At 51.9% G+C, this 14,069-nt stretch overlaps 1 protein-coding gene across 1 annotated transcript in view; it reads right to left on the minus strand.

Annotated features, from left to right (window-relative positions):
- Window positions 1-570: 570 nt before the first annotated feature.
- The window catches only part of LOC122110210 (phosphodiesterase 4D interacting protein), a 112,508-nt gene continuing 99,009 nt past the window's right edge, over window positions 571-14,069 (minus strand). Inside the window, exons 36-47 of the mRNA XM_042682709.1 lie at window positions 11,819-12,049; window positions 10,281-10,412; window positions 9,584-9,703; window positions 8,449-8,638; window positions 7,945-8,069; window positions 7,123-7,359; window positions 6,153-6,269; window positions 5,154-5,380; window positions 4,323-4,466; window positions 3,904-4,042; window positions 3,308-3,354; window positions 571-1,451 (exon numbers count right to left, since the gene is read on the minus strand). Of these exons, the coding sequence (XP_042538643.1) occupies window positions 1,410-1,451; window positions 3,308-3,354; window positions 3,904-4,042; window positions 4,323-4,466; window positions 5,154-5,380; window positions 6,153-6,269; window positions 7,123-7,359; window positions 7,945-8,069; window positions 8,449-8,638; window positions 9,584-9,703; window positions 10,281-10,412; window positions 11,819-12,049 (1,751 nt within the window). The 3' untranslated portion in view covers window positions 571-1,409. The remainder of the gene's footprint in view (window positions 1,452-3,307; window positions 3,355-3,903; window positions 4,043-4,322; window positions 4,467-5,153; window positions 5,381-6,152; window positions 6,270-7,122; window positions 7,360-7,944; window positions 8,070-8,448; window positions 8,639-9,583; window positions 9,704-10,280; window positions 10,413-11,818; window positions 12,050-14,069) is intronic.

The following is a 14,069-nucleotide window of genomic DNA, read 5'->3' on the forward strand; positions in this document are numbered from 1 at the left end:
CGACCTATGGGGAGGCTTATGTAGCTTATGTAAAAGGTGCCCAGGCTGACAAAGCCTCTTGCAATCACTTCCCAGGAGCTGGTGCCTGCCACCTCACAGCCCATCCCAAGACCTGCAGGTTTAGGAAACACTCCATGTTTCTGGACTGGGGCAAAGGAGTGGCAAAGCATCTTTGTAATCTTTTAAACTCAGACTCGAGGTTTCTTTTATTTTTTGTTTTGTGCCCATATTGGGGTTTGAACTCACACACTTGGTGGCATTTTCATTCAAGGCTGGTACTCTGCTATATGAGTCACAACACCACTTCTGGAGTTTTGTTGGCTAATCAGTGATAAAAGTCTCATGGATTTTGCAGCCAGGACTGGCATTGAACCGTGATCCTCAGATCTCAGCCTCCTGAGTAGCTAAGATTAGAGATGTCATCCACTGCACCCTGCTCAAGGTTTTTAGTGACAATTTCTCTTCACTATTCTTGCACACTGGTTCTAGAGACTGGTGTTGAGATGGAAAACAAAGCACAGACAGAACAACGATTTCTTTATACGCATTTTAATAGCCACTAAAAGGAATTTTATTTCCTCTCACTTGTGGGTCTGCGTGTTGGCTTCAATTTCAAGGCTGCAGCCACATCTAGCAATGTCTATCATACATTTATACACACATGCCCACACACGCTAAGCACCAGCGAGGCGGCACTGGCCTGGCCGGCCTCCTTCCCTGGGCGCCCAGTCTGCTAAACATCTGCTGTTTGTCTGCTGTGTGCCAGACATTCGAAAAGCTTGGTGTGGCACCAGCCCTCATTTCTGCATGGGAAGTTAGGATGCCAAACTGGGGTTGCCTATTTGGAGGTTGTATGAAGAAAACAGAAGGTGCTCGACTAAACATGAGAGGGCAGCACGGAAATCCCCAGGGTCCACGCATGGCCATGGAGGCCCCGTGGTGCTGCCACGGTCGGGGCAGATCTGTAGGCCCGGCAGTGTGCCTCTATTGCTGCCCTGGGGCCTCCCCTGTCAGGGCCTTGTGCCCTTCTGTAGCAGGCAGGGCCCTATTTCCCCTGAGCGTGTGGAGCGTGTACAGCTCGCGGCGTGGGGCCTGCACTCTCAAGAGCAGCACTGCAATGTCCTCGGCGCCATCTGCGCGGGCCCTGCTTAGTCCTGGGTATGCAGACCGTGGCTGATGGTATTCTGTCACTGCCATGAAGTCCTCACGCCTTGCTGGCTGTGGCCTGGGCTCTGCCTCTCCCACACTTTGGAGACAGTGGGGTCACCCCTTCAGCACATGGGGAGCTGCCCGGGATGGGCGTGGGCCCCGGCTTCCAGCTCTGGCAGCCATGTGCAGGCCAGCTGGCTGGCTTCGCTTCCCAGCTGGCTCCTGGAAGGCAAGGGTTCACAGGTCCTGGAAGGCGAGGGTCACAGGGCTGGCGTGCACAGCAGAACCCCGAAGGATTTCACCTGCGGGCAAACATAAGTCGTACGTAACTCCCAGCTGGCAGTGCCTGCGGCTGGGGTTAGAGCAGCACTGGAAGCTGGTTATGGGGATGAGCTGGGGATTTGCTGGATCTAGACGAGACACAGAGCCCCCTGGAGAGGAAAAAGCCTCTGTGCGTTCAGATTCCTATAGCTCAAGCCATTCCATCCTCCAGGGTGGGACCCTAATATTTCCTTGGGGGGCGGGGGGAGACAGCCCATGCTCCAGGAAATTGGAGCCAGAAAGAAAAAAAATAAATAAACAAGGCCTTTTCCATCCTCCCAAGAGAAGAAATGCTGAGCAAAAACAGTGCACACAGGGCAGCTAGCTGCAGGGAGAGAGGCCCCCGCTACGGTGAGGAGCGGCCCAGCCAGCCGGGCTCTCAGATCATCCGAGACGAGGCCAGCCAAAGCCACGCATCCTGTCAGCCACAGCCTGTAGCGAGCCGAGGCAGAGGGGAGGCAGAGGGGAGGCTGGCACACTGGAGGGCTGGGCCTGGGACTGCTGAGTTACCTTAGCAGGGGCAGGAGAAAGGCTGCACAGAGGTAATCTTGTGAGTGAGGTGCTCTCAGCTCGAGAGAAAGGGATCACCAAAGAAAAACCAAAGGATTAGAAAAGAAAGAAATACCACGAGTGAGTTCAATCACGACCTAACCCATTGCCCACCGGGCTCAGCACAAGGTCAGGTTACGCTGTAGGTACACTTGTAAGAAAATGCTCAACGACTCTGACATCCGTTATTACGAGGCTGGGTGTGCCCTCACACTCCCCTAGCTTCTTAACTACCTCTATCATCCGAGCCACACTTCCACTTCCAGCTTTTTGCTGGTTAATTGGAGATAAGAGTCTCACAAACTTTTCAACCTTGGCTGGTGATCCTCAGATCTCAGCTTCCTGAGCAGCCAGGATGGCAGGTGTGAGCTGCCAGCACACTGCTTACTCTGGCACTGCAAACCCAAGGTTAAAGGTTTAGCTTCTGATCTTTAAACCTGTTTTAAGCCAGTTTTTCCTAGGGAAATTTTAGGACATGGCATTTTAAATAAATGCAGAGAATGTCTGGTCTGTTTTAAAAACCTCTCCCTTTCTAGTTCAGTGTTTATTATCTAATTTTCTTTTAGATCACAGAGAGTCAGTGGATCATGGTATTCTTTGTTTATGTGTGTGAGTAGTACTAGGGTTTGAACTCAGGGCCTAAGTGTTCCCTTAGCTTTTTGGCTGAAGTCTTAGATACTACCTGCTTGAGCTACAGCTCCACATCCAGCTTTGTACTGGATAATGGAGATAAAAAGTCTCAGACTTTTCTGTCCAGACTGGCTTGAACCTTGACTCTCAGAGCTCAGCTTCCTGAGTAGCTAGGATGACAGGCGTGAGCCACTGGTGCCTGCTTTCATGGTGTTGTTTAGAGGAAAAGATAAAAGTCAAATTACAGCTCTCAATCTCACAGGGCACAGGAAAGCCAATTTAGAAGTTTGCATCTGGTGTTTCACAGCAGTGTACAGGCCGCTCCAGCATGCACACCATCTGCAGCCTGCCTGATGTTCGCAGACTCCGAATGTGAGAACCAACTGAACTGCATTTCCCCAGACTCTCATGTGATGTAAAGGAGGGGGTGTGGGAATGGAGGGAGGATGAGGATGAGGATGAAGATGAGGTCAGGAAGGGATGAAGACAGCAGAGTAATGGAAAGGAAGACAGGAAGAGGCCCCTTGAGGAACAGAGACCCAGTGCAGGGTAGAAACCCCTCGGAAGGGCCAAGTATGCCCAGGTCATCCACAGACCAATGGCAGGTGGTCCTGGGGTGGAGACAGGCACTCTGGCCTGCGTCTAGTGGCTTCCCTACCTCCAAATTTGTCCTCGCTTTCTTCAAAACGTCATGTGTCCTTGTCACTGAAACAACAAAACATCCCACAGAGCACAAGTTACCAGCTGCACCCTACTCGCTTTGCAGATGCGTTCTCAGGCATTGCCTTCTGACCCCTCAGTTTGAGGATCTGTCTCTATCACTCTGTCTCTCTCTTTGTCTCTGTCTCTCTCTTTGTCTCTCTGTCTCTGTCTCTCTCTCTCATGCTGCTCAAGGGGCTTGAACTCAGGGTGCTGGCACTGTCCCTTTCGTGTTCACAGCTAATGCTCTACCACTTTTGAGCCATGGCACCATTGACAGCCTTTTGGTGGTTTATTGCAGATAAGAGTCTCACAGACTTTCCTGCCCAGGCTGGCTTTGAACCCTATTCCTCAGATCTCACTCAGCCTCCTAATTAGCTAGGATGACGGGCGTGAGCCACCGGCACCTGGCTGGGAGTCTCTGGGTGGCTGGCCTGTTCCCTTATTGGTGACACAGGGGTTGGGCGTTTTGCAAGGGTCTCCCTCCCCAGCCCCCCATCCATGGCCTCTGTGCTGCACAGTAGGATGTCGGGGGGCCCAGCTCGGGGGACCCACGCTGGCTGACGATGAAGTGCTCCATGGTCTCCCTCTGCCGGCTGGCAGCCCGCAGGCGCTCAGCCGAGCTCTGGAGGAGCTTCTCCTGCGTGGACACCTGGCTTCGCAGGTCCTGCAGCTCCCTCTCCACGGACGCTCCCTGGGGACAAGGGGCAGGATCTCAGATGGCAGCAGAAGGCCACACACTCACCTGTGTGGTTCTTACCAAACCAGAGCAGAACCCTGCCATCTCCCGCCCTCTCCTGCCATTTCTGGACTGAGTCCGCCCCTTCAGAAATGCCTCTCCAATGCACACCTCAAGCATGGGGAGAATTCCCACAGCCAGGCCCCTGGGCAGGTGGGCCCACTCAGCACTCAGGCCTTAGTACTGGCATGGAAGGGAGGGAGGAAGGGAAGGGCAGACAGACATGGCGTCTTACCACTTTGCCTGATGGCACAGGACCTCGGGAGCTGGGCAATGCCGCTCTCCAAAACATGGAGAGGAGGGCGGCCGCCTCGTCCAGGCTGCGGCTCAGGGCGCCCGCACTGCTCCGGAGCTCACGGTAACCTGTGCTGCTCCGCACCTAGGGAGGGCAAAGGAGGACTTAGTAAACATCACTGCAGTGGAGGACTTAGTGAACAGCACTGGCTGCCATGTGGGGAGCCAACACATGAGCCTTCGGAGCTCATCCATGTGAGCTCATCCATGCAAGCCAGATGCTGCATGGATGCTGCCTGACAGAGCCACGGCCCCGTGCGGGCCTCTTGAAGGTAGGCCTCCTCGAAGCCAGGCCTCCCTTGCAGCCACTGACCCACAGTCACGGGTGTCTGCGAAACAGGCTAGGAAGCTTTGCAATTCGGCAGTCCTGCCCTGCTCTGTGTAAACAAGGAATCCCTAAGCTATTAGGCTTCCCACCCTGTCCATCCACAAGAAGCAGGGAGATCTGTCCACCGCCAGCCACGTGCAGCCACAGCTGTAGCCATGACCAGGGTGCTCAGCACAGCATCCTAGTAATACTATCAAGTGTCTGCCGAGGATGGTGACAACGCTCCTGGCTTTCTGTGGTTCTGAGGGACAACACCCTATCAACTAGATGGTAGCAGAGGAGAACTCGGGGTGTGGCCCAGGACGGGGCGTGGCTAGGGTGAAAGGACTTCCTCAACTATTGGCAGATGGAGATAATGGAAATAAATATAATTGGCAGAGGAGGGAAAAGCAGAGGAGTAAAGGCCCAGGGACAGAGTCTGCCTAAGAGCGCAGGTGTGATTACCTCTGTGTGCTGAGGTTCAAGGCCAGGGAAGGCGCATGTCGGCAGCACAAGGGATAGAATCTTCTGGACCAGCAGTTTGCCTTCCCCAATCTGCCGCCTTAGAGCACTGTAGTCGTCCACGTGACCTATGACATGGCGGCCGTTCTTGTTGGCAAAGCAGCCATCCGTGGCTTCACCCTCCAGCAAAGGACCGTCCCTTCTCGCTGGAGAAGCTTCTGAGCCCGGCTCTGAAAAGAAAAGCCACAGAAAAATTCATGAGTACCAACTCAGTTCAGTCCAGAGACCAGGACTGAGAAAGGCAGTCTTTAAAAATACAGGGTGGGGGCTGGGAACATGGCTTAGTGCTTGCCTAGCATGCATGAAGCCCTGGGTTCGATTCCTCAACACCACATACACAGAAAAAGCTGGACGTGGTACTGTGGCTCAAATGGTAGAATGCTAGCCTTAAGCAAAAGAGGCTCAGGGACAGTGCCCGGGCCCTGAGTTCAGGCCCCAGGATTGGCAAAAAGAAAAAAAAATATACAGGATGAGCCAGACCTGGGGTTCATGCCTGTAATGCTAGTTATTCCAGAGGTTGAGACCAGAAGATTGGGATAAAAAGCCAGGCTGGAGGCATGGCTCAAGTGATAGAGTACCAGCCAGATAGCACCATACTTTGAGTTCAAACCAACAAAAATTGTACAGAGTGGGCAACGTTCATAGTCATTCTAGATTCTCTAGTCAAGACAAATGTTAGTACAAAATGAGTTTTTAGAGCAACAAGAAAGTCAGCTGTACAATAGGGAATGCAAGGAGGAGGAGGAGGAGAAAGAGGAAGAGGAGGGGGGGGGAGTGGGAGGGGAAGGAAAAGCAACCAGAAGAGTACAATGAGTTTGGGACAGGCAAATTTAGAAAACACTTGGAATTCAGATAATGCAGTTATAGAGAACCAAGGATCATTTGCATTGGTGAATGGAAGCAGTATTGTCTCTGAGACCTTTCATTGCCACCCAAATTTACCCTTTGTCCTGGTGACCCTGGCGGCATCTGACCCAGGGGCAGAGTAAGAGTTGTCGGGGAGGACCAGAGCTGGGGAACTCAGACCAACATCCCGGACTGGCGGGGAAGCAGCTGAATCTAGGGAGGAAGGACAAACGCAGTTTTCAGGCCCCTAGACCCCAGCACACACTAGGCACTGGGCCACCTGCAGAGCCCAGGGCTGTGGGACTTGGTGGATATTATTGGTATTCGCTCCTGAGGCCATCATGAGAAGCAAGAACCAACAGGTGGCCTCACTTGCTGCTTCATTCTTCAGAAGCACAGCAATGTTCCTTTACCAAAGGGTATTTGAGAAAGAACAACTTCTGATGGTGAAAAAAACTAAAGTTTTGAGTATAATTTTGTATGTGGGATCTAGAACATTGCCTTATAATAAAATATAAATACTAATGGTGGGTGCTGATGGCTCACACCTGTCATCCTAGCTACTCGGGAGGCTGAAATCTGAGGATTGAGGTTTGAAGCCAACCCAGGCAGGAAAGTCCATGAGACTGTTACCCCAATTAACCGCCCCCCCAAAAGCTGGACATAGAGCTTTGGTTCAAGTGGTAGAGTGCCAGCCTTGAGTGAAAAAGCTAAGGGATAGCACCCTAGCCCTGCGTTCAAGCTCCAAGACCAATACACACACACACACATACATACACACACACACAATTAATGTCCCAAATAAAACCATGCAATGTATTTAGTATTAATAGTAATTATTGCTCCCATCTTCAAGTTGAAAAAAAACTGAGGCTTAAAGACTTGAAAGTTTAAGTACCTTGCACAAAGCAAACATCCTGGCTCTGAATCCTGGCTCTCATTCAGAAGGGCACATACCGCTTCCCCAATGTCAACCCAATGCTGTCTACTCGTGGAGCGCTGGCCGCAGCAGCCACCATGCGCCCCCTGCTGTCCAAAGGCTTCCGTGGTCCCTTTTCCTTCCTACCTTGGAAGAGTGGAGGCTGGTCGCTGGGCTTGGCATTGGCTGGGAAGCCCTGGCTACTGGAGGGGCTGAGGCTGGCTTTGCCAACTCCACCATCCAGTTGTTGCTCCAGCTGCAGCCGCAGGCCGGTGTTCACCTGAATGCTCTGCTCCAGTTGTGCCCTCAGAGCGCGAATCTCTGCCACTAGGTGGCTCAAGTCGCCGTTCACAAGGACCTGAGTCTGGGTGTCCAGGCTGGAAGCTGAAGGAAGACGGGGGAGGGGTCAGGTGAACACGACCCAAGAACCCCCAACGTTTGTAAGGATGCTGCCCTGTGCCATCCCTTCCTACCAGGGACCCCACTGTCGCCACAGGCATTTAGGAACGTATCTACAAGACAAATGTCACTCGTCTGGGGTGGCACTGGGGCCTGCTGGGACAGTACAGAGCCAGCCTGGAATTTCTCTGGGGCTCCAGCTATGCACGCACACCTTGAGGAGAACAATTATGGCAAGTAATTATGAACCTAGGGTTTCATTTTTGTATTAACCGTGCATTAGGGAGCCAGACCTCCTCCCCCCAGCCCCCAGGCAGGAGGTCAGCCATGAACTACAGAAGGACATTTAATGAGTGTTGAACTCAACAACCAAAAAGGAGAAGGAGAAGTCAGTCACTGATGATAGCTCACACCTGTAATCCCAGCTACCCAGCAGGCTGAGATCTGAAGATCATGGTTCAAAGCCAACCCAGGCAAGAGAGAAAGTATGTGGAACCTTCATGTGAAGTTTAATTCTTGTGGCAGCCCCTCTGCCCGGGACTTTGTAGGAGAGGGGAAGGGAACGCAAACCTTTCAGGCTTTGCTCAGAATTTCCATAAAGTGCCTCGTAGATCTGAAGCTCCGACTGCAGGGAGCGGAACAGCTGCTGCTTTTCCTCACACTGTTGCTGTAGCAGAGTCAGCTTGTGCTGCAGCCTGTGGGAGCGGCAAGGGTCCACTGAGCTGGCAGGGTAATGGAGCCTAAGTCCCAGGTTAGGAAGACCATCCCTTTTAACTGACAGGTTGAAGGGAAGAGTCTGGGACAGGTACATTACTGAGCCTCAAGATGCAGCTTTGGTTATGTCCACTGGGAGCATCAGAAACACACCAGCAGCCTTGTGCTTGTGCACGTAGTGCCCTTCTTGCTAATGGAAGCCAGTGTTCACTCTAGCCATGCTGGTACAGTTTGTGGTCAGAATAACTGGAAAGCCCTTCCTTTTGCTCAAAGTCACCCATGAAGAAAAACTGAGGTGTCCGGAATTGGTCTTGCCCATCTCCCTTCTTTTAAACTGATAATGGGCAGGTCTGCTCTCACCTGGAGTCATTTTCCCGGAGGGACAGGCGCTCCTCCCTGAACCGCAAGACCTCCTGCTGCTTCTCCTGCAAGTCTTCCAGCAGCTGCTGCTTTGACCCCTTCTGCTGCTCCAGCTCCTTCTCCAGCTCTTGGAGTCGGGACTGGGCAGAGAGCAGAGCCTCCCTCAGATGTCCCAGCTCCTGGGAGTGTCCTGGTGGGCAGAACCGAATATTTAGGGCTTGGAGGCAAACCTCAGCAGGAAGAGCAGCTGACAGCATGCCAGTCCTGACCAACAGAACCCAGCCAGTTGCAGGACATGGGGGGAGATTGGCTCACACTGGGGGACAGTTTGCCCCTGTCTTTGCAGTTCCTTGAGCCTCTGCTTCCCTTGCTTTTAGAGGAGATACTCTGGCCCATTGTTCTCTAGGGACATGTAGGCTATCGATTCAACAATCTACTACATTTTGCCAAAGATCAACAAAGTTTTCTTGTGTATGGTTTTTAGAATATTTTTTTCATTATTTTGAAAATTGGGGCAATTTTTGTTTCCTAGGCTGTCAAAATCTTTTTTTTTCTGACTCTCTTTTTGTCTCTTTCTCTTGGTGTGTGTGTATGTGTGCAGTACTAGGAGGACTTGACCTCAGGGCTTGGATTTTGTTCTATAGTGTTTTTCACTCATGGCTGGCACTGTACCACTTGAACCACAGTTCTGCTTCTAGATTTTTGCTGGTTCATTGGAGATTAGAGTTTCATGGGCTTTTCTGCCCAGGCTGGCTTCAAACTGTAATCATCAGATCTCAGCCTCCTCAGTAGCTAGGATTACAGGTATGGGCCACCGGCACCCAGCTTTCAAAAATCTCTCTTGGTCACAAAATCTCCAAAATGATGTGCGCATTCCCCACCCATTTGACATCTCCTGGCTTCACAGAAGTAATGGCCTCCAACAGCCACTCATCCCAGCAGCCTGGGAGTCTGAGGGCCATCCATGGCTGACACCTCTGAGGGTACAGCCTGTTGTAGACCAAGAACAGCTATGAAAATACTGGATGGGTCATTGGGTGTCCAGTCGATCTCCTTGCTGTTCCAATGGGTGATGGGTATGCAGGGAAGGAAACAGATGCAGAATGCCCCAGTGTGTGACTTCTCCATCGCCCACCTCTGGAAATGTGACTCAGCTGAGCCTGGAGGCTCCGGTTTTCTTCCTTGAGGACTCTGTTCTCATTACAGAGCTGGGACATGGAATCCAGGCCCTGACCACCAAAGTGAGGGGTGGATCCTGTACCAGAAAAACACACGTGAGTAACAGATGCTTCCAGATGTTTCCCAGTCTCCATCTCCCAAAGATCTACTGTGTCAAACCATTCAAAAGCCCTAGGAGTCAAAATGGAGGACTTGACTAACTAGGCACAATGGGCTGAACGCCCGGCACTTTGGTGCCTCCTCTCAGTGGCTTCTGGGCATGCCACCACCACATGCCATAGCTGTAGTTCTGCTGCAGGCTCCTTCTCCCTGTCTGGCTGCCATTGTAATGCAGAAGAGCAGCCATGTGGGAAACGTGGTCTCCAAGAGGATTCAGGGAAGAGTCTGACTTGGGGAAGGGTCCTCACAAACCTGGCCCTACCTCTTCCCAGGATGAGGCCAGGAGTCAGGAGACCCTCCTGCCTTAAGCAGAGCTCCTCTGTACCCTCAGACACTCCCCTAAAGCAAAAATCCCCCCACCATCACGGCTGGGCTGCAAATAACAAGTGACATAAAGCATAGGAAAATGCTCAGAGCGCTGGGAAACTCTGCCTAAGGGTCCTCCCGTGTGAAGCTCCTGAAGCCCAGCCCCAGATGGTCAGGGCCAGGCCTACCGCTCCCTCGGGTGGTAGAGCTCAGACGGTGCTGCAGCTGCTCTCGCAGCCGGTCATTGACACAGATGGACTCCTCCAGCCGCTGGCGCAGGTTCCGGATCTCCCCCAAGTGCTCTTCTAGCAGATCGGCGCCTGGACACGGAGAAAAGTGGGGAAGAGTACATGTTGCCAGGAGGGTGGGGAGCTCAGCACGTGGGATCTCAAGATCACTAACCACTACCATCTAATGCCAATGACTTCCTCTCACATGGGCACCCAGGGGACACAGGGAATTTGTTTTGCAGGGCACTGGTGGCTCACGTCTGTAATCCCAGCTACTCAGGAGGCTGAGATCTAAGGATTCCAATTCAAAGCCAGCCCCCAGCAGGAAAGTCTGTGAGAGTCTTACCTCCAATTAACTAGCAAAAGGCCATAAGTGGAGGCGTGGCTCAAGTGATAGAGCACTAGCCTTGAGCAGAAAAAGCCAAGCAAGAGAGCATAGGTTCCCTGAGTTCAAGTCCCATTATCAGCAAACAAGAAAATAAAAAAAGAGTAGCCGGTCTGGGTAAGCATGGGCCAGCCCTGGCTATGGCGTCCTTGTGGGCATCCTCCCACACAGGTTCTGGAAAGTGGAGGCCACGCCACATGGCTTAGAAAGGAAACTGCTCTCCCTGGATGGAGCTACTTTCCACCAGAAAGTTGTGGCTATCTCCAGAGCATGGTGTTGAGATGACAGCCAAGGCCTCCCTCCAACGCCACCTTTCTCCTAATACCTTTATTCTCACTCATATATGACTGAACGATTTTTACCAAGGGCCAAAGTCCCGCCTGGTCCACTCAGAGAGATGGCCTATGGTACCCACATGTAACCTTCAGCTCATTCTTCATGGTTTGATGACTGGCACTGAAAGATTCCTTCAAAGCACTAGTACTTGGGCTTGAACTCACAGCCTCATGTTCTTGCTTGGATTTTTTCACTCGAGACTGGTATTCTACCTCCTGAGCCACACCTCTCCTTGCAGCTTTTTGCTGTTAATTGGAGATAAGAATCTCACTGATTTTGCTCTGCAGGATGGCTGTGAATTGAAATCCTCAGATCTCAGCCTCCTGAGTAGCTAGGATTATAGGGGTGAGCTACTGGCTCCTGGCTGTTTGGGTTTTAGACAGGGGACATACATCTATGTCTGGTGAAGGAATTGTGTTTCTTTCTATAAAATTTCTGACTGATGGGAGCCAGTCTCTGTAAATGTCTGTGCCTGGCCTTCTAGAAGCCTCTAAGATAAAGGGCTGTAAAGCGGTAAGGGAGCGAGGGACAGGAGCATGACAGTATGGGAAGTGGGTCCCCAACTTTCTTGTGGCTCTGAAGAGCACTTGAGCTGTGGACAGAGCGAGTGGAGGGACGGCCTTAGGAAGGATGGACACTATGAGAGTCCTTTGAGCTTTTCCCACTGTGTTAGCCAGCAACTACAGGAGCACTGCACAAAGCCCTGCCCAGGTAGGAAAGAAGTGGTCAGGAGGAGATCTGCTGCCAGAGGTTGCCCCTCAGCTCTGTGCCTTACCTGTGGGCTTGGAGGTAAGCTGGTACATGGACGAGCCTGAAGACAGATCTCCACACACACTCCCTTTTTGGGGCCTCAGCATGTCCCACTGGCACCCAGGCTCCAGGCTTTGTCCCAGTTCTTGGGGGCCCCTCCTGGGGGAGTGGGGGGGCCCGAGGTAGGGGGAGGAGCTGGCATGGGAACGGGTGCTCAGCAATGGAGCTGTGGGCGTAGGAGGCACCGTGCCAACACCTAGGCAGAAAGAACAGTGAGGACATGAAAACTACCAGGGGATGGACAGACAGACCCCCGGTAATGCACAACCCCAAGCCTGTAAACGCCACCTGCTGTCTTTCCTAGCAGGAGACCCTGAAAGGCAGAGGATGGAAAAGATAAGTCAAGTCATGTGTGTACCCAAACGACAAGACCAGGGGCCCACTCATGGCTCCTACTGTAATTCCTGACAGAATCCAGGAAAGTTTCAGAAGCAGAACTCTTTTCCTATGTTAGGAGTCAAGAGGATAATAGGGGACTGGCACTGGTGGCTCACGCCTGTAATCCTAGCTACTCAGGGGCTGAGATCTGGGGATCGTGGTTCAAAGCCAGCCCAGGCAGGAAAGTCTTTGAGACTGTTATCTCCAATAAACCCCCAGAAATTTGGGAGTGGTGCTGTGGCTCAAGTGATAGAGCACCAACCTTGAGTGGAAAAAAGCTAAAGCCCAGGCCCTGAGTTCAAGCCCCAGTACCAGCATAGAAAAATAAATCACCCCAGGAGATTCTAACAGGATGCAAAATTTGAAAAGAACCATCACAGTTCTATACTTGTCCAGTTTATAAAATATTAAATGTTCATTAGAATCACTGTGAGTGAAAGAGATTAGAAACATAAGTACTTTTTCTTTTTAGTAGAGATTCAAATAAAGAGCGTTGCCTACCCCTTTCGTACCCTCTCCATCCTCACCCCAACACCCAGCAAAGGAGAGATTAGTGGTTACGCACAGCTTATTTTTTAGCCAAGAGCACAAGCGGTTTGGAGATGACCAGTGGATGAGCAGAATTCTCCTGCTCCGCCTCCGCTGGCCACACACACAGTGTGCGTGTGCCACACCATGCAAAGCGGTACCACAGGGATGTGCGAGGAGCTCTTCCCCCAGCACCCACCCAGAAGAAGCAAGATAGAGCTGTCCACTGACGCACTGCGTGCTAACTGATGGGCCAAAGCCTCTGACCATCTGCAACTCTGGTTCAACTCACAACAGATGTGTGTGTGTGTGTGTGTGTGTGTGTGTGTGTGTGTGTGTGTGTGTGTGTAAGACAGACAGACAGAGAGAGAGAGAGAGCGCACGCCAGTGTACTGGGCTTGAACTCAGGGTCTGGGTGCTGTCCTGTATCTTTTTCATACAAGGTTGGCATTCTGCCACTTGAGCCACAGCTACATTTTTTTTTTTTTTTTTGCTGGCTAATAGAAGATCAGGTTTATCTGCCTGGGCTGGCTTTGATCTGAGATCCTCAGATCTCAGCTTCCTGAGTAGCTAGGGTTGCAGGCGTTGAAACCAGGAATGGATTCCTTTTTCTGCACAGTGCAATCCTTCTGTCTTTACCTGTGGACAAAGACAAGGTGGCAAATCTGGAAAGATAAAGGGAAGGAAGTTGTTGGGAAGAAAAGGAAGCTAGACAATACTGCTGTCATGTTGGCACAGGCATATTTGTTACCCAAGCTGCCGGTGCCACGAGTTTCAGGTTGCAAATGGCAGCACCTAGGGCCCTTCCTTCTCTAAATAGAGGGGGAAGCACTACTACAGGGGCTCTGCAGAGGGACCCCACCCCACCCCGCCACCGCTGAGCTTGGCCTGACTCCCGTAACAGGATGGGAACAATGATCCTGAACACAGAAGGTTTGTGGACACCCAGAGCCAGGAGCAGAGGACACATCTGGCCTCACCAACCACTTAGCAGCTCCTTTGAGCCTTCGTTCCCTGCTCTGATTATGTTCCACGTGGTCTGGCCAGGCACCGGCGGCTCATGCCTGTCATCCTAGCTACTCAGGAGGCTGAGATCTGAGGATCATAGTTCAAAGCCAGCCCAGGCAGGAAACTCCGTGAGACTCTTATCTCCAAGAACTACCAAAAAACAAAAACAAAACAAAAAACCGAACCCAGAAGTGGATCTGTGGCTGAAGTGGTAGAAAACCAGCCTTAGATGGAAAAAGCCAAGGGGCAGCACCCTGGCCCTGAGCTCAAGCCCCAGTACCAGCACACACACACACCAGGAA

This window comes from Dipodomys spectabilis, unplaced genomic scaffold (assembly GCF_019054845.1).
Source record: "Dipodomys spectabilis isolate Male_0828 unplaced genomic scaffold, ASM1905484v1 ptg000002l, whole genome shotgun sequence".
In the NCBI taxonomy this organism is placed as follows: Eukaryota; Metazoa; Chordata; class Mammalia; order Rodentia; family Heteromyidae; genus Dipodomys; species Dipodomys spectabilis.